We start from the raw sequence: 20,000 nt of genomic DNA, 5'->3' as shown, positions 1-20,000 counted from the left end.
CTCTCTCCCTCTCTCTCTGTCCTATGGAAAACAGAGGCAAAAGATAAGTCATAAACAGTGTTCGTAGTCGTTGCCTTTGATGGGGAAACAGACACATATTGTAATCCCACAGCACTATCCACTGTCATAATATACATTTGAAATCAGCTCTGGGTTTCCCTCTCATCTGTAGTTCTCCTGACATCTTTTGAAAAGTCACTGCATATAATATCATATAATATAAAATAATGTATAATAATATAATTTAATATAATATAATTCTTTGGGGGGTAATTTGCAGTTGTTCCGTAATACAGTAGTAATGTATTCTCAATGTAACCTGTAGGTATAATCATTCCTGACATGGCTCCTTTCATTGCTACTATGAAGCGTATGCATACTCACATAGACTAGATCAAATGTCTAATATAGTTTGCATTACGTAGGTCTTATGATATAATATTGATGAGTGCTTTGCTGGGCTTTTAGCATTAATGGCAAGCATACAGTTTCCAATACATGGATCGTTTGTGACATTCACTGTCCAGGGAGCATTTACACACATGTACATTAGCATACGTACCTCACCAACCCAGACCTTAATACTTACACTTACTGGTAACCGCTTATATTACATTACAGTAGTCTTTATAAAAGCACATACAAGTCAAAATCAATCGATCAATCAGCCTTCATCAATTTTTGTAATGCATACTTTTTTTGTTCCATAGAGTTTCAGTCCTTTCCATGTTGGCCTATGAAGACTGTCAGTAAACACAGTGCTGCTTTATTTATGATTTGGTTTGTTTGGTATTTGGTATTCTCAAATTCGCAACAGATCTATGGTGGCCAGAGGCGGTTGGCTTTGTTGCATCCAAACAAGCAAACTTTGTGTGGACTCAGGGGCGCAGCATGGGCGCTGGGCGATCGATACATTTGCTAGAGACATGCAAAAAATAAACCTCCATACAAATGGCAATTAAGCACGGCCACCTGCCGTTACCAGGGTAACTGTTGTTGTGGTAAATTGTGAGGGGAGAGATTTGGAGTGCCCTTTCAGGTTCTTTCAGGACTGACTATTGATCGGGGTTGTTTTCACACGTTGACATAGAAATGTAATAAGCAAATAAGCAAACAGACTCTTGCTTACAGTCGATGCTCACACACATGTGGACCTCTATACAGTGTTGCACACACACATATTTACACACACTCAAAATAAGCATATTATTGTAGGTCAACATCAGCACATGCAACATAATGTACACAGTCACACACACACACACACACACACACACACACACACACACACACACACACACACACACACACACACACACACACACATACAAATGCAAATGCTGTGTTTTCCTTTGCCTTTGTTCTACGTGTTATACCCAAAAGCTCAGGCAAAGCTTTGTTCTCATGAGTTTAATTGAAAATAATTGTGACAGCGCACACACACACACACACACACACACACACACACACACACACACACACACACACACACACACACACACACACACTCACATACACACACAACCTTACATACAAATGTACATCATATGTATGAAATGTGTGTGTTGTCTTCACCTGTTTATCTATGAACTGAATGTGTGTATGCCACTATCTGTGGAACGCACCACCTAAACACACAGAGGCTACCCATGAAACCTAGTGGCCACCAACACTTCTGCCACAGGGAACAGCCGACTCCAAAATGAATATGGCCCTTAATATGGCCCTAATATGGGTCTAATCTGGACCTGATCCGTCCCTGATCTGGCTCCAGTATGGCGCTGATCTGGCTCTGGTCGGGCCTTAATATGGCCCTGATATGGCTTTAATCTGGACCTGATTTGGCCCTGATCTGGCTCTAACATGGCCCTGATTCCGCTACGGTCGGAGCTTAATCTGGCCCTGATTCGGCTCTGATGTGGCTCTAATTCGGCCCTTGATGTGGCTCGTCTGCACCAGATCATAGCCAGCCCTACCTCAGTGTTAACTGCTGTCATGGATCCATCCCATCCTCCCCAGCAGCTAATTCTGTCCCAGCGCTGTCAGTGGTACTGCTCGTCCATCACGCGTTATGTGACAGCTGGGAGACGGGTTCCATTTTTAGCTTTCAGCATCCCAGCTGATGGGCTCTCTGCACATGAGAAAGTGTCTAGCATGTCTGTAGATGTGGATGATGAATCTTTTTGTGTGTTGTCCTGTGTGTGTGTGTGTGTATTTGTGTGTGTCTGTGTGTGTGTGTGTGTATGTGTTGTTTGATTCTGGCACGTAGACAATGGCCCTCAAGGTGACTGGGGAACACACATTTGACTTAACTCATGTTTCTCTCTCACATCACATGCCAGTGGGTGACAGAATGACATAACTGAAATGGGATTTATAGGAGAGCGAGTGTGTGTGTGTGTGTGTCTGCGTGTGTGTGTGTCTGCGCGTGTGTGTGTGTGTGTGTGTGTGTGTGTGTGTGCGTGCATGCAAAATACATGCAGTTTGAGTGATACAGATAGAATGAGAGAAACAGATAGGGATAAAGACAGAGAGAGAGAAACAGCAAGCAGACAGAGAGCGGGACAGAGGTAGCTTGTGTAACTTGACAAACCTGTGTCCTTAGCAACCTCACTACCTTAATATAGCAACTACCCGGATTACTCAGAACCCAATTACACCTTTCTATTTGGCTTTGATCTCACCCTCTTGAGAAAATAGGACTTTGCATCAAGCAAATGTTTGTGTTATTATTTTTCCTCGACTTATATACATTAACCTCAACCAAAAATACTGTGAAGTATTGTTGGTGGTTCACGTCAAGTGTAAAAGGTCCCTTGTACTACAGACTCTGGGCTCTGTAAAGCACCTTGAGACAATTTGATTGTTTTGGCGCAACATAAATGAAATTGAATTGAATTGAATTGAATTGAATTGAATTGAATTGAATTGAATTGAATTGAGCATTCAACCTTTTTTCAGTTGACTCTATATCCTGATAAACACAAGTGCAGTGCTTCTTTAGTAACCTTATTATGCCGTGTCCGTAATGGCCTGATTCCCCGGGGTCCTAAGTAGTAGCTGTACCTCGTCCTGACTGTCCTAACTGGCCAATGTCATCACAGTGTGAGTAATGAGTTCCTGTTGTCCTGTGATGAGTGCTCTGGAGCACCAAGGCTGGGAGTGTGTGTGTGTGTGTGTGTGTGTGTGTGTGTGTGTGTGTGTGTGTGTGTGTGTGTGTGTGTGGTGGGGTCAAAAGGTGAGAGATATGCAGAGCTGCAATTCCTTGCCTGTCATCCCTGTCCGTCTTCCTGCCTGCCTGTCTTTTTCTCTGTCTGCCTGTCTTTCTCTCTGTCTGCCTAAGCCTGTCTTCCCTCTGTCTGTCTTCTCACTGTCTGTCTGCCTAAGCCTGTCTTCTCTCTGTCTGTCTTATCTCTGTCTGTCTTTGCTTCAGTCCACACACACTTTTGAAGGTCCACCTATCCATCTGTCTTTCCTCTGTTATTGTGTCTGCAGGTCTTAGTTCCTTTATGTTCAATTTGTTCTCTCATATTCCCTCCTGTCTCTCTCTCTCTCTCTCCAACTCTCCTCTACTCTCTACTCTTCATCTCCTTGTTATTTTTGCTCTCCTTCTTCTTTGACATGTTCCTTTTCACTGTAAGTTCTCAAAGTGGGATGTGGAGAGCGAGAGAAAAGGCGAGAGACAGAGAGAGAGGGAGCGAGATAGAGAGAGGGAGAGAGATAGAGAGAGGGAGAGAGTGAGAGAGATGAGTGAGGAGAGCAGGTGTGAGCGTTGATGTGTTGCTCTCTCAGCAGATGAGCTCTGAAACCCCCTCAGTGTCGGGGGCAGATTGGGCAGCCTACTTCTCCCTCACTATTGTTCTCACTCTCTTTCAGGCCCTGCGTCTGTCTGTCTTCCTCTTTCATATGCATCAGCACTTCATCTCAATTCGGGTTGAATAAAGATATATGCTCCTCTATTCCTATCCCTCTCTCTCTCTCTCTCTCACTCTGTCTCTCTCTCTCCCTCTCTCTATCGCTTTGAATAAAGTATGAGTGTGGTTGAACGTACAATATACATTTTCATAGTTTTAACGGAGTGTTAGAAGATTATAATACGCAAGGACTGGAGAGACAGCAGTCAGGTTAGACAATTTCACCCTGCTCTTTTCTTAGTCACCTGCGCATGATTTATTTTCTTTCAAACAATACAACTCCCACAATGCAGTTGAGTAAGTTCACCTCATAAGAGTGAAGCGATACCTCTCTCATTACCTACGCTGGAATGAAAAATGTCTCTTTCGGTATTAGGGGTAGATTGGGGACTTTGCTACTTTTTTGTATTCTTTCTCGCTCTCCCAGTTTCTCTATCTCATTTTCTTTTTTCTGTCCTTAGCTCCTTTTTGTTGCAATTCCCGCAACAGCAGTTCTCTTCAATTTTAGTTGAAGAAAAGATCTTATTTTGTGGCCCCTTGTTCCCTAATACATTTCTCTCTCACCATTTATTTCTCTCTCTCTCTCTCTCTCTCTCTCTCTCTCTCTCTCTCTCTCTCTCTCTCTTATCAATTTCAAAGTCAATTTCCTGTCTTTTACTTGACAGAAAAAATCACAATGTCTATCATATACATTCTCTGTCTCTCTCTTTTCAAGAATTATGGTTTGGAGACAGAGAACCTCCGGACCCTGTCCCACAAGCTCAACGCCTCAGCCAAGAACCTGCAGAATTTCATCCTTGGTCGGCGCCGAGGGGGTCACTACGATGGCCGGGCCTCACGCCGCCTTCCCAACGACTTCCTCACCTCAGTGGTGGACCTGATCGGGGCAGCAAAGAACCTCCTGGCCTGGCTGGACAGGTTTGTGTGTGTGTGTGTGTGTGCGTGTGTGTGTGTGTGTGTGTGTGTGTGTGTGTGTGTGTGTGTGTGTGAGTGTGCGTGTGCGTGTGTGCAAGTGATAAATAGATTGATAGATAGTGATGTAGATATTGCTTACATTGATATGCAGAAAGCGGCTTACTGTATGTCATAGTTGGTTGCTCAAGGATCCATTATTATGACCTTTTGATACATCAACCAATATTGGTCAACTATTGATATTTGTCGTGATATTATACAAATGAATCTTTAAGGATTGTCTGCTCGCCAGACAGCTGGTATGTATATTAAGTGCCAGAGCGAGTTACACAATGTCCTCCTTGTGATGAGATATTTTTAACATCACCAATGCAAAAGGGCGTCGGCAGCCAAAAGAATATCTACACTACGAGCTAAAAATAAGCACGCTGATGTGCCTTCAGCGACTCCATTTAACCCGTGGCAATTTCCTTCAGTATGGATGACTGAGTCTGAAGTGCTTCTCACATATCGGTCCCTCCGGGTGCACTGACAAGCCCTAATTAGCCAATCAGCTCAGGCCTCAGGACCCTGCGAGTCCTGCAGGTGTTGCATTCATCCTTGGCGGCGAAGCAGCTGCACGTCTCTGCTGGGGCTCAGGCTCAGGCAGGTGATGTGTGCTACTTTGTCTGGAAGTGAAAGCCTGTGCAGATTCAGGTCACTGAGTCTGAGGAGATCTGAGGGAGAGCAGGGAGAGACTTCAGGCTGGGCTGAGAGGGAGAAGAGTGAGGTCTGTCTGTCTTGAGATGACAGCCGTGCACTCATCAAGGGAGTTTAGGAGTTGCTACAGTTACAGGACTTTACAGTAATATTAATTAATACAATCAATTCAATTCAATTTTATTAATATAATAGTCAAGCAATGAAGTTGTCTCAAGGTGCTTAAATACATCTATCCACAAATTTCCTTCAGAATCAGTTTAGTATGTATCTGTCTGTCTCTCAGAAAGCTTATAACATTGTAATATGCAGCTTATAGCACCAAGTCCCATAATGCATTATCAAATGGATTTAACCTATTCATAACACTGTTCATGATACCAGCGTCATCCTATAAACACGAACATGCTTCATAATGAATTATCAGTCTTGTAAATATATAGTATGTGTAAGTTCCTATATTATATCATGAAAACCTTCTAAATCTCGAAGAATTTAAAGTGACGTTTTCTACATTCACATACAGTACCAGTCAAAAGTTTGGACACACCTTCTCATTTTTTGAGAAGTGTTTTCTTTACTTTTATTATTGTCTACATGGTAGATTTTTAGTTTAGTACATCATTCCATATGTGTTTTTTCGTAGTTAAAATGTCTTCAGTATTAATCTACAATGTAGAAAATAATAAAAGTAAAGAAAACAAAGGTGTGTCCAAACTTTTGACTGGTACTGTATGTATATATATATTTATTTTCATATTTTGTATCTTTCAGGTCCCCATTTGTTAGTGTGACTGAGTACTCCCTGCTCAAGAACAACATTGTTCAGCTGTGTCTGGAGCTGACCACCATTGTACAGCAGGTAGGAAAGGCAAAATCAGTGCTTGGAGACTTTCATGGAGACATTCATCATCTTTTGGGCCCAGTAGTGTGATATGTGTAAAGCGGCTGTCTCTGCTTGTGTTGTTGATTTTAACATTTCAAATGAATTTAGTCTGGTATGGGAGATATGTACGTGTTCTCTTGAGTCTCTTGTGTTTCATTGGTTGGTTGTTGGTGACAAAGATAATGAATGAACCCAGTTTCACACACAAACACACAAAAATGTGTATATGGCCTCACAAACACACACACACAGACCTTTGTTTAAGACACTTTCCAAATGCTGAATCACCAGGCCCACTCTGTCCCTCTGTTCCCCTCTGTTCTGGTGGACAATGCCTTGTGCAGCCCTTCTCCAGCAAACCCCTTTACTTCCCACTGGAGCCCCGGTGTGCTGAGACAGTCTCAGCATCCAGCTCCGGGCAGCCTGTTTGTGGGGAGATAACGTTGGCCAGGCCCTTGTGCCTTCAACCCACAAACAGCCAACCATGGAGCTTTGGATCCCCACTGCCGACAGCGCTTCAAACGAGGCGAGGGTAAAAGGGAACAGGCTTATGGGCAGGTCTGCCCACAGATACCCCCATTCATCCTTTTGTCTACAGAGGGCTTCCTGTTTGCTTATAGGTGGCACAGGATGGAGGGTGTTACCTCCTGGTATCCTACTGAAGCCCAATACTGGAGCCCCAGCCATTGCTGCATAATGAAGGACCTCTGGATGACACTAGCTAGGCTTAGTGACAAGAGAAAGGGTGCAACCTTACATACCCTACATGAGGTCAAACACTTAGTCAATTTCCCTCAGGAAAGTCGACAATGGTAACTACAGAAGTAATGTATGTCTTACAGTGAGGTTTCTAGACACAGTGAAATTGGGACATGGCTTGGTTATAGGCCAAAAGTACACAGTGACAGCAAACTATTATATATAGTTAGGGTATACTTAGAGGCATGCTTTCATGGATCTCATGTCCATCAATTTCTATTCTGACTCGTCCCCTATCTTCTGCGTTAGTGACTCAGACACCTAGCGCCATGCTAACAATGCTAAACAGCACTAGCTCTAACTAGCAATTTAGCAGTGACCTATAGTAAGCACAGTGATACACCACACCAATTAACCACTTGGGTGGATAGGCTGAAGCCAGCAGGCTCCAGGTGTGTGCCCCTGACCAGCTCTAATGATCCACTGTGCTCAGTGTGCAGGGCCCTGGAGACCCACACAGGTGTTGTATTCATCCATCCCTGTGGATCCCAGCTGGACTCCAGGGGCTCCCTCTCCTCTCTCCTGGACTCTCACTCATCTCACACATCAAGTGTGAGACTCATCACAGCAGCAGTGTCACCTCTCACACACTCTCACACAATCTTCCTGGTCACACCCGGCCCAAACCTGCCATGTCTCAGTCCATTTCCTGACACCTGACAATTGGACACATAGTTGGGTCCACCTGCACCCGGTGTAGAATATGGTCCCAATACCCAGTCACTCCTATTGAAATGCATTTTTTTAAAACATAAATCCCACTATTATGCCAAAGCACAATACATAGAAGGCTGCCCCTCTATTCCTCCCCTTTGCAGATCATTAGACAAAAGCCCAGCTTGTTTTGTGATCGATATTTTATCGTTTTCACAAGGAAGAAACAGTGTACCGACTATTTAGGGCATTGCTCAACGCACAACGAAAATGGATTAAATAACACATCAGCAAACATGTTAAAGAAATCCTCTAAGATCTGTTACAGTTGACCATCTTTCACTGTCACTTAGTGAATCCTCAACCTCAGTAGCTAACAGTAACTAGCCTGCTGTGCCATCGCTGTGTTTCACTGTGATGCTAATCTAACAGTGGGACATGGCTGATCAACCCACACTGCTGCTCTACGTCATGAATGTGTGTGTGTGTGTTTGTTTGTGTGTGTCAGGGTGTCAGTTAGAGGGTAAAATTGATTAAAAGAAAAATGGAAAGCTGGTCAAAATGTCTGGTAATAATGCTCTTACAAAACGTATAACGTAGGCAATCCCTAAACAGGACATTTGTGTTTTGACAGCGAAACAGCCTATTAACAGCCTACGGTACTTATTTCCCCCAAAATAAGCAGTTTCCCCTGAGGGCTGCATCAGCAGCTGCACCTCTCATTTCTGCCAAGAGCGCACAACAAGATACTACATCAGTGCAGTGATGACGGAGCTCCAGGGTTATGAGGGTTTCACTTTTGCAACAGCGTGCAAAGTGCTTATTCATAAGTTCAACGAGCTCTACGCCACTGGGCTCCACTGGCTTAAAGTCCCTGCTGTTGGGCTCTGCCAGAGTCAAGAGTGCCAGCAGAGGGGCAGAGGGTTTTTCTGTCCGCAGAATCGAAATTAAGACAGCGTCGCAAAATTGTCTTGAGGAGAGAGTGAGGCGGCTTATGCACATTGCAAGCTGCAAAGAGTCAGTGGACGCGTTTGATTTGAAGTCGGCGGCAAGAAAAAAAATCCTAGGGGAAACCCTGGTGTGTGTGTGTGTGTGTGTGTGTGTGTGTGTGTGTGTCTGAGAGAGAGAGAGAGAGAGAGAGAGAGAGCGAGAGAGAGATACCTCTTACCATATACATTCTAGGGCCAACCATGGGGGGTCTGTGGCTCAATTCTGTGCGGGAAGCAATAGAAAATGTATTAAAAAGAAATCAAATAAACATTTCTGAACCCTTCCCATGCCTCATGAAGACAGAGCTTATGTTGATTGAAACACAGAAGAGCTGTCATCAGGTCACGGGTGGGATCTGGGAGGGATAAGCCTCATCCCCACAGGGGTTCTCAGCAGTCCACTCTCAGAATATTAATGCAATTTCCTCAATTGGGGACTAGTGTCATGTCTAAATTCGTAAAGATCTAAAGTCGCATCTAGCGTATATACTGTAAGGTACCTATTAGCTGTCCCTTTACTTACTTTACATGGACTAGCCTTTGGTACAGAGAACAAATATATACTTGAATGAAGTCCTTTTGGGAGGACATGGTGGACCCCCATGTATATGTGTGTGAGAGGGAGTGGGAGACAGTGATCCTTGTGTGTTTGTGTGCGTGTGCGTGTGTGAGAGAGAGTGTGTGTTTGATCGTTGTGGAGTGTGTGTGTGTGTGTGCGCGCCAGTGGTTGTTGTCTAATTATTCAAGGTCTAGTAGGCTCCCCCCGTCCGAGTGTTGCATGCTGGGAAGAGGCTGGGTGGCGGAGGGTGCATATAGGGTGCGGTCAGCAGGGGAGAGGATCAGTCCGCTCTCCAAGGGATTCTCTGGCTTTTCATCCCTGTGTTAGCCTACATTTCACTCCCTGCTACAGAGAGGCAGATAGAGAGAGAGAGGGAGAGGGAGAGAGAGAGAGAGAGAGAGGGAGAGATAGAGGGACAGAGAGAGAGAGAGAGAGAGAGAGAGAGAGAGAGTGAGAGGGCGAGAGGGTGAGAGCAAGTGAATGGGGTTGTGTGTGTGTGTGTGTGTGTGTGTGTAAGTAGGTATGTCAAAGAGGCCCTCAAAGGGACAGGAATAAGGTCTGAGGAAGAGAGTGAGTGAGAGCCGGAGAGCCAGAGAGAAGGGGAGAGAGACAGACTAGAGACAGACAGACAGAAAAGGCAGAGAGAAGGGGAGAGACATACTAGAGACAGACAGACAGAAAAGGCAGAGAGAAGGGGAGAGACATACTAGAGACAGACAGACAGTACACAGATGAAGCCTGAGAGACAGAGAGCCAGAGGCAGGGTGAACTGGCCAGTGTGGGTTTTTACGGAGGAGGGAGAGTTTGAGAGAAGAGCAGATGAGGGATAGTGAGTGGGGTAGGCTACTTCAAATTAACCTCCAATAAATGTCACGGGTGTGAGAGAAATTAGTATCCAACAAAACAAGAAATAGAAAAAAAACTCAGAAAGTGATTCCCCCCCACCTTCCAACCGCCAGCCATAGTCTTATGCCTGATGAAATCTGTCTGTGTCTATGTACTATGAGTGTGAGTGTGTGTGTGTGTGTTTGTGTGGGTGTGTGTGTGTGTGTGCTCGGGTGATCTAACTCTTGGGTCCATATGGCTAGTGTGTGTGTAGGGAGCAGTTGTGTTGTCTTGGATCAGGTCTCTGTGCTCAATCTCCTTCTGCCCTTTTCTGTGTTGCTCACTTCCTCCACACTGGAAGACCTTCTGTAAATGCTAATGACTCCTCGCTTCACACACACACACACACACACACACACACACACACACACACACACACACACACACACACACACACACACACATACACACACTAACACACTTGCATACGTGCACAGAAAAAGCAAGCAAGCAAACACACACACACAAACAGACACACACTCACACACACCTGCATACGCGCACAGAAAAAGCAAGCACACACACACACACACACACACACACACACACACACGTACACGTACACGTACACGTACACACACACTCATTAAAGGCCTGTGTTTTGTTTGTCTGCTCCCCCAGGACTGCACCGTGTATGAGACGGAGAACAAGATCCTCCATGTGGTGAGTTATTCATCCCTTTATTCCCTCCCTCCCTCCATGTGGCCAGTTGTTCATCCCTCACTCCCCCCTCTCTTTCCCTCCATCCTGCTTGTTTTATTCCTCTCTTCATCCCTCTCCAGCTTCTCTCCATCTCGCCTGTGTTTTCCTGAGGCTGATAACGGAGTTGAGGGCTTTCTTAAGGGTATAAAGGGGTAAACTGGAGCTCTGGTTTTAATGGGGTTCCCCACTAGGTCAGAGCTTTATGTGACTACAGCTGGCAGTAAAGGTCCACTGCTTCAGCCGTAATAAGTGATAACGGGATGGTATTAAAGTGTCCTCATCGGAGGTGAAATTAAGACTGTGTGCGTGTGTGTGTGTGTGCGTGTGTGTGTGTGTGAGTGTGTGTGTGTGTGTGTGTGTGTGTGTGTGTGTGTGTGTGTGTGTGTGTGTAAATGGGTCAACTTTCACAGCTTTTACTTTACTCACTGTCAGAGAACACACACCTAATGCCTCACACACCTTTAAAACATGGGGCTCACTCGCCGTAGAATGCCACTTTCATCCCCACAGCACTCTTGATGACAACATGGCTTGTTGGTGAGTGTGTGTGTGTGTGTCTGTGTTTGTGTACATGCATGTGTGTGTGTGTGTGTGTGTGTGTGTGAGTGAGGACTCATGAGTGTGAGTGTGTGAGAAGGAGACTTCTCTCCTTCTCATCGCGGGGTGGTGTTTTGCTTTAAAAACAGCATTTGTGTGTCTGTTAGTCGGCGGTTACTGTTCAATAATGCAGCGCTCCACTGCTCTGCACCCCTCCCCAAGGGTGGCTGGCCCGCAGCAATCAGATGGAGAGGGTTGGAGTGTGTGTGTGTGTGTGTGTGTGAGAGAGAGAGAGAAAGAGAGAGAGAGAAAGAGAGAGTGAGAGAGGGATGGTTGCATGAATGCATGCCTAAGCACGTATTACGCAATGCTGTTCTCGTTGTGTTTGTATAGAATGTGTACAGTATGTAATACTGCTTGGACTCCCTTATGTCTGTTTGTCCATCTGTCAGTATCACTGTGTGTGTGTGTGTGTGTGTGTGTGTGTGTGTGTGCGTGCATGTGTGTGTGTGCACATGTGTCTGTGTGTGTTTTACCGTGAGATAGGGACTGATCATGCATGAGGTGAAAATGCATTATGTAATGGTGTCCCAGTTTTGTGTGTGTTGTGTGTGTGTGTGTGTGTGTGTGTGTGTGTGTGTGTGTGTGTGTGTGTGTGTGTGTGTGTGTGTGTGAGTGTGTGTGTGTAAATAATGGGGATGAGGGGGGACACTGGGGACAGGTGGAAAGATACACACAGAAGGACAGCAGCAGTGTAAGATCAGCATAAGGTCTTGGCAAATAGAAATCAATTTGGTAATCTGTATATTGAGTTGTGTTTTTGTTTGCATCTGTGTGTGTCATGCTGTTTGTGTGCTCTATGTTTGCAGGAAGTCAAACGTACCCTTTTTCAGCCTTTGTAGCTGAAAGGCATATTCAGGAGAGAGAGAGAGAGAGCACCTAAGTATCATAATTCATCTTAATGCAAGGTTTTCAATCTGCATGAAACAAGAGCGCCCCTGGGAAATGCGGTCCACATCGCTCCACCCCGACTTCTCCTGGTCACTTACACAAAGCTACTCATCACACCATATCCTGGCATCATACCACTCACAGCATGAACAACACTGCTAAAGAGATAGAAAGAGAGAGAGAGATGAGTGTATGTAGGGTATATATATATGTGTGTGTGTGTGTGTGTGTGTGTGTGTGTTTGCCCTATGCAGCACATCAATGACTTTAGGGACGGTTGGTCCTGATCATCTTTTTTCACAAAGCCAATTAATTAGCAGGGCTGGTGTGCATTTGCCTTTGAAGAGACTCTGCTCTCTGTCTCCCATTAAAAATAGCTCTAATCTCGTAATAGCTCATTAAAAACCAGGTCAGATTTTCAGATAATTTCATGTCAGCTTTCTCTCTGCTCTGCTGATGCAAGCAGCCAAGAGAGAGAGATAGAGAGAGAGAGAGAGAGAGAGAGAGAGAGATTGCAGAGGGAATTTTCAGCTTGGGCCAATTAAAATCTGTTTGGCGTCAAAGTTGATGCTGGAGCTCACCATTCATCATTAAGTTAAGGTCAAAGTTCAGCAAAAGTTGTTGTCAGGTCATTCTGGAGTCATAATTATGGACGACTGCATGCATAATAATGATGCGGATTTAGCAAAGGGAGTCGGTTTGAATTTGAATGAATCTCACTCAGCTGGGAAGGAAAAGTTGTACTGAGGGAACACACACACGTGTCGGTGGGTTTATAGTATGCATGCATATCCATAGTATGGTTCAGTGTATACACATATATAAGTAAGTAAGTAGTAGTAAGTAGTCACCTATATGTATAGCCAGGGTGTGATATATGAATAAATCAGAGGGGGGTGGTCTTGCAGCTGTTCATGCACTGGCTTAAATAGCTAACAAATAGGCCAGGTGTGTTTTGTAAGTGCTAGCCAGCTGTTTGTTTATGTAATTACTACAAGAGTTTTTCTGCACTAGAGTTGGCCAAACTAATAGATCAAAAGAGTGCTTTCTTTAAGCCCTTCGCAAATTGTTAACCAGGTAGCTCAATATGATTCATTCAGCTTGAATTAATCAAGCTTACAGCTTTGATTTGGCTACAGCAGTCGTCAGACATTCCAACCATTAACTGTAAACAGCAAAACAGGAATCTGCCCCATTCTTCAGACCAATGTGTTAAAACACATATTTAACCGTTCGATGTCCTTGTTGCTAGTTAATGCCAACTTGTTGGTCACATCGTTTAAGTCAGCCTGGAAGCCGCCCTCTATCCCATCAACAGTAGCTCCTGTAGTCGCATTCTCAGTTGTGATATGTCTAGGATATTTTTGTGAGGGTCCTGTAAAATATGACGCTATGCTGCACACTTAATCCTTTTCATTTCTCTTTCATCTGGCTAGCTAGCTGTAGCTTTGGCACTGGAATAGATTATTTATGCTCTGTGACATTCTGAAAAGCCGTGCATGGATCAAGGCCAACGGAAGCAGGACCCTCACGTAGCCCTGGTGTCATCACTGTTGTCACACCAGCGGCACACACTAATGGTCCATTTCTGATTTTGTTGTTGTTTGCACCAAAAACTGTTCTCACGGTGCAGCGCTTTACTTTATTTGTCAAATATTTCTATTTCAGGTATTTTATATGGTCTTTTTTGGGGTAGTAGCATTTATCGCTTGAGGGGGATAGAATTTGTCATCACCAGGGATAAAAATAATTCAGCAGAGGAAGGGATATATAGACAGGGGTGGGGGGTGGGGGGTGGGGGTGGGGGGTGGTTGGAGTCCCCCTCATCCCACAGGCAACAGCATGAACAGCTCTGCTAAAGAGGGAGGGAGAGAGAGAAAGAATATGAATGAGCAAGAGAAGGATGAGTGTATGTAGAGTATATGTGTGTGTGCCTTATATAGCACATCAATGACTTTAGCGAAGGCTGGTCCTGATCGTCTTTTTTATCCAAAGCCAATCGATCAGCAGGGCTGGTCTGAGAATCCCCTTAGTGCCCCGGCACATCACACCCTGTCTATATCTATGGTACAACTTCCTCTAATAGCTGATTCTCCAATAACCATGGCCACCAGAACCACCAGAATACTATAATTAGTGAAATAAATGTTGCCCCACTGAGAACAATGTGTGAACGCCAGTCTCTAATAAAAGCCGAAGCCAAAAAGTCTTCCCTCGTCAGACCAGTTGTTTGAAATCTAATTCAGCTATAATTTGCCGAAGCAATGCAGCGTCATGTGAAACACTGAAATATATCAACGGGTTTCTGGTCATTCAGGCAAAGAAATACCCAGGGGGTTTGTTGGAGATGTCATGGTATGTCCTAATCTATATTTGTATTTGTGAACACGTGTGTGTGTGTGTGTGTGTGTGTGTGTGTGTGTGTGTGTGTGTGTGTGTGTGTGTGTGTGTGTGTGTGTGTGTGTGTGTGTGTGTGTGTTAGTGTGTGTGTGTGTGTGTGTGTGTGTGTGTGTGTGTGTGTGTGTGTGTGTGTGTGTGTGTGTGCGTGTGTGTCATGTCACTGCCATCATGACCATTAGTCGTGAGGAAGATGAAAATTGAAGTGTCCCTCTTTAGTGTGAGTTGAGAAAGACAGATAGACATATAAAAAGTAGGGGAGTGCAAGAAAAAAAGATATAGAGGGAGAGGGATAGAGACTGGAAGGGAGAGAGATAAAGAGAGGGAGAGAGATAAAGAGAGAGAGCGAGGAGAGCAGGTGTGAGCGTTGATGTGTTGCTCTCTCAGCAGATGAGCTCTGAAACCCCCTCAGTGTCGGGGGCAGATTGGGCAGCCTACTTCTCCCTCACTATTGTTCTCACTCTCTTTCAGTCCCTGCGTCTGTCTGTCTTCCTCTTTTATTTGATGTTCATCGCTTTTTTTTTCCAGAGCAGTCTCCCTTTGACACGCTCTCAAATTTAGATGAATTTAAGAAATCCATTCTCCTCTCATATCTGTCACACTCATTCTCTGACTCTCTCTGATTTTCTCTCCCTTTCTTTTTCTCTCTCTCCCCACCCTCTCTTTCTCTCTTCCTCTCTTTCTTTATCTCCCTGTCTCCTACTCTCTCTCCCACTCTCTCTCTCTCTCTCTCCCTCTCTCTCTCTCTCTCTCTGCAGTGTAAGACTCTGTCAGGGATATGTGACCATATCATCTCGCTGTCCTCAGACTCGCTGGTGTCTCAGTCAGCCCACCTGGAGGTGGTGCACCTGACCAACATCATGCCCAGCGAAGGCCTGGTGGGTGGTCCTCACCTCATGTCTCCATGCAGCTACACACACACACACACACACACACACACACACATTTACCACACACACACATACACACGCACACACACAACCATACACACACACGCACACACACAACCACACACACACACAACCACAGAGATGGTCTGGGAACGAATTAAGTAAATACCATACTTAACTTAAACTTAACTATCAAGTCAATGCATAATATATATTATGATATAATTTGTATGTTATATTCTTAGACATTTATACACATTCGAATGGCAAAGGAATAATCTAAGTTTATTTTGTTTTGTGGTGTGTGTGTATGTGTGTGTGTGTGTTTCAGGGGATGTACATCAAGTCCACGTACGACGGCCTGCACGTGATCACAGGGACCACAGAAAACGTAAGTGCCTGTGTTCACTCTCCTCCTTCCGGGACATTTAGCCCAGCAGGGCACCGAAAAACAGGAGAGGGAAGCATTTACCACAGCTTACTCATAAAACATGAGTTCGTCAGTGTGTGTGTGTGTGTGTGTGTGTATGTGTGTGCAGCTGCAAATGTGTGTGAGTGTGTGTGTATACGTACAAGGGTGTGTGTGTGTGTGTGTCTACATGTACATGTGCAGTTGCAAATGTGTGTGTGTGAGAGTATGTGTAGGTGTGTGTGTGTGTGTGTGTCTGTGTGTGTGTGTGTGTGTGTGTGTGTGTGTGTGTGTGTGTGTGTCTCTGTGTGTATGTGTGCTCATGAAACATTCAGAGCTGCCCTGCTTTGGCATGTGACAAACCAACACATGGCCAGCTTAGGGCACCACAACCACAACACAGATGCTCCCCACTCAACTGCTTAATGTGTGTGTGTGTGTGTGTGTGTGTGTGTGTGTGTGTGTGTGTGTGTGTGTGTGTAAAGGTGTATGTGTGTGTATATGTGTAAGTGTTTTGATGTGTCTGTGATGGCTTTTGGTCTTTGATTGTCTCATTGTGTGTGCCCTCTCTATGTGGAACACTTATAAGGTCAGAAAATGTGACTAACATGTCTACGGGAGTGTTTTTACGGCCATGTGTGTGTGTGTGCGCGCGCTTGTGTATGTGTGCACCTGATTCTGTGCCTGCATGTGTGTGTATGGTTTTGGTGTGTTTAAGTGTGCGTTCATGCATGCACACATGGGTTTCTGTGCGTGTGTGTGTGTGTGTGTGTGTGTGTGTGTGTGTGTGTATGTGTGTCACGCTTTAGCAGAGTCACTGTCAACAGCGTTGCAGCCGTCTGGCGCGTGTGATGTGCTGTGATGTGACTGGCCAACGTGGCCCAACCCCCTCAGGCGAGGCTGTTTCCTGACTGAGGGCAGGGTCATGCTGAGCATGATGGGAAATCACTCCGGAATGCTCATTTCATCATTTGCAGGCCAGCTGCCCCTATCCCCCAGCTTCCATCAATCTGGAACCTTCCAAATGCCTCCAAATAAAAAGTCCTGAAAGCTACACATTACACACAACTCTGTACATAAATGATGCATATGTTTGTTTTCATTTTCCCTGAAACAATGCCACATCATCCAATGTGTATTAAGAGGCCCTTCATGTGGTAACATACTCCCTCAATTCGTTCTCAGTTAATAGGGTCGAGGCAGCCAGCCGGTTTAGGGAAATTAGTTTTGGGTCTCACAGTATATTTGATCCTGTTCCTGAACCAGGTTTGGGAGGAGCCCATCCTCTAATGTCTAATAACTAATGTCAGTCCATCTTGTTTCTATAACATTATGCACTCTGGCCATACATCCCACTCCTATCTCCCTCATCTCTCCCATTTATTGTTTCCATTTAACGCGCAGATTTTATTACTTACACTGTATGGGCAAAACATTTGCCTTTTTTTACCCCAGAAGATGCTTCTTCAAGTGTGTAAAATAATGATGAGGAATGGTAAGACTGGTGAAGTACCTTTTAGTGGTTTCATAAATCTCTTAAGGGGTCTAGGTCTGTGTGTTGGAGGAGAGTGAGCAGCAGATTCTGAGTTGTCGGACTAGCATGTGGAGGTCTTTAGCACCATATGGGCCTCACATGGGCAGCACCACAGAAGCATTAGTGAATGAGACATTTGTCTCTGGGTCCAAAGCGTCACCAACTGGGCTGACACTGAGGCCATTTAGTGCATCCTCATATGGTAGATGCTTGCTGCAAAATCCACACCGTGATCTCAGAATGGTGGGAACATACACACAAACACACAAACACACACAAACACACACATACACAAACACACACAGACACACACAGACACACACACACATACACACAAACACACACCTCCTTGCATCCCCCACAGCCCTCTCGGTGGGCCAGCTGGGAGAAGCCAGGATGGGACGGTGGCACACACTGTGAGCTGGCTGGCACACACCTCTCAGATAGTGCCAGGGCGGTTTTCCAGCACTGACTATGGAGGAGCGGGTGCGCTGCCAACAGGCACCGTGCGATTAATGCGTGGGCATTACAATGGGACTGGCACAGCGCAGCCAGACAGGCAGATCAGTGCCACCGCTTATGAGAAGGCATGGGATATGGAGAGGGGGGGTTGGGGAGGGAGGGAGGGAGGGAGGCAGGCAGGGTTGCCACGACGCCTGGCTCTGAAGGAGGCTGTCATCTTCATCTCAGGGCCCTGTCTCTTCAGAAAGACAATCATATCTTGTTTGCCTGTGTGGATTGTGATTGTGTGTGTGTGTGTCTGTGTGTGTGTCTGTGTGTGTGAGAGAGAGAGATAGAGTGTGTGTGTGTTTGTGTATGTGTGTTGCTGTCTGTGTGGTCGTGGTGTGTTGCTTGTTGACAGAGCCCTGTGAATAGTAGCACATTAACGGCATTCATCCTCTGTGCATGAAGTGTGAGCACATGCATGTCTTCTTGGCCTGGACATGCCTATGTGGTGGTGGTGGTGGTGGTGGTGGTTGAGGGGTGGGGGGCACTATTCTCCATTCTGCCTGAGGAACAGTGGATATTACTATTGCGCTATTTATTCCTTTTCATTGTGTGTTGTCTCATTGTGCCTTTGGAGATTAGCGGTGCTAGCCTGAGAACAGTGGGGTCTGTGGTGAGAGATAGCATAGAGAGAGAGAGAGTCTGTCCCTGCTTTGCCTGGACCTGATTGCTAAAGCTGGCCGGACACTGTGCGACTTTACTCACTCTACTCGTTTCAATCGGACTTCCAGCAAATCGGGCCGTGGAACTACAGCCGACAACCGTTTTTGATATGTCAGGAATCCAACCTGATCGTTCTGGAGCTGGAACGTTGATTGTTCAGGTTTTTAATTGGGCGTTGTGACCCTGCTCAAACTGCACCATAAATGGCAACTGATCTGACGGGAATTCGGCCCGATTCTAAAATGTGTCTGGGCCAACTGAATTGGGGCTATAATTGGGCCGAAATCGTACCATGTCTTTCCGGCTTAAGAGCGAGCCAAGCTCATATACTCTTTGGCCATAGCTATGGCCCTCTGTACACAATGGCGAGGTTGTTTCCAGTGGCATTATTGTCATCCGAAACTAAATATAGACACAGAAGAAGCCAAGACTAAGCTTCAGGTGCAGGATGGTCATTTGTTGGTCAGGGTTCACCCGAAGGTGCTCGGGTCCTTTCAATGCAGACCCATTCAGTTTCAGATGAATCTGGTTCAGGTCTCACAATGAACCCCTTTTCCACTGTAAGACTGAATCATTCTGACTAAACATTGAACTCGTTGTTTTCAGCATTGGTCACAGAGTAATTCCAGATTGTGTCGTGTAAAGCATGTGTAAAATTGTGATGGCGGGGTGTCTTAGATCTTCATTGATTGATTGTTTCATCTAGGGTTAGTTTAACATGATCATGTTTTTTTAGAGCTCAAGACATATACAATTTCTCAATTCAGTCTTCAGAAACCACCTATGTTGATATAAACCCTTAGTCTTAGTTTCTTGAAGTATCAAACAAACCGTTTATGGTGAACTTGTCGCATTATAGAACTGACTGAACTTTGAATGTAGCATCATCATGCTTGAACTTTGACCTTAAAGGGAGGACTGCTGATGGTGAAGGCAGCCCCACTGTCTGGCATCTCCAGTGCCCACTTGACCCTTCAGTGGCTCTCATTGGCTATGAGGGTACTGCCTCCCGTTGCCATGCAACCTTGCGGTCACCTAGGAGACCAAGTTTATTGCATTGGACAGGGTGGGGGGGGGGGGGGGGTGGGTGAGTGGGGGGGTTGATTGAAAGGTGAGTCAGAGTAGCCTTGGTAGAGGTTGTAGTCCTACA

The 20,000-nt window shown here is 45.3% G+C and overlaps 1 protein-coding gene across 1 annotated transcript in view; it reads left to right on the top strand.

Moving 5' to 3' along the window:
• The window catches only part of LOC105906216 (connector enhancer of kinase suppressor of ras 2-like), a 104,391-nt gene that overhangs the window by 36,259 nt on the left and 48,132 nt on the right, over positions 1-20,000 (top strand). The window contains exons 3-7 of the mRNA XM_042702806.1: positions 4,630-4,832; positions 6,303-6,390; positions 10,882-10,923; positions 15,606-15,725; positions 16,069-16,128. Of these exons, the coding sequence (XP_042558740.1) occupies positions 4,630-4,832; positions 6,303-6,390; positions 10,882-10,923; positions 15,606-15,725; positions 16,069-16,128 (513 nt within the window). The remainder of the gene's footprint in view (positions 1-4,629; positions 4,833-6,302; positions 6,391-10,881; positions 10,924-15,605; positions 15,726-16,068; positions 16,129-20,000) is intronic.

This window comes from Clupea harengus, chromosome 20 (genome assembly GCF_900700415.2).
Source record: "Clupea harengus chromosome 20, Ch_v2.0.2, whole genome shotgun sequence".
NCBI lineage: Eukaryota > Metazoa > Chordata > Actinopteri > Clupeiformes > Clupeidae > Clupea > Clupea harengus.
This window is presented reverse-complemented; position numbering and strand designations above follow the sequence as displayed.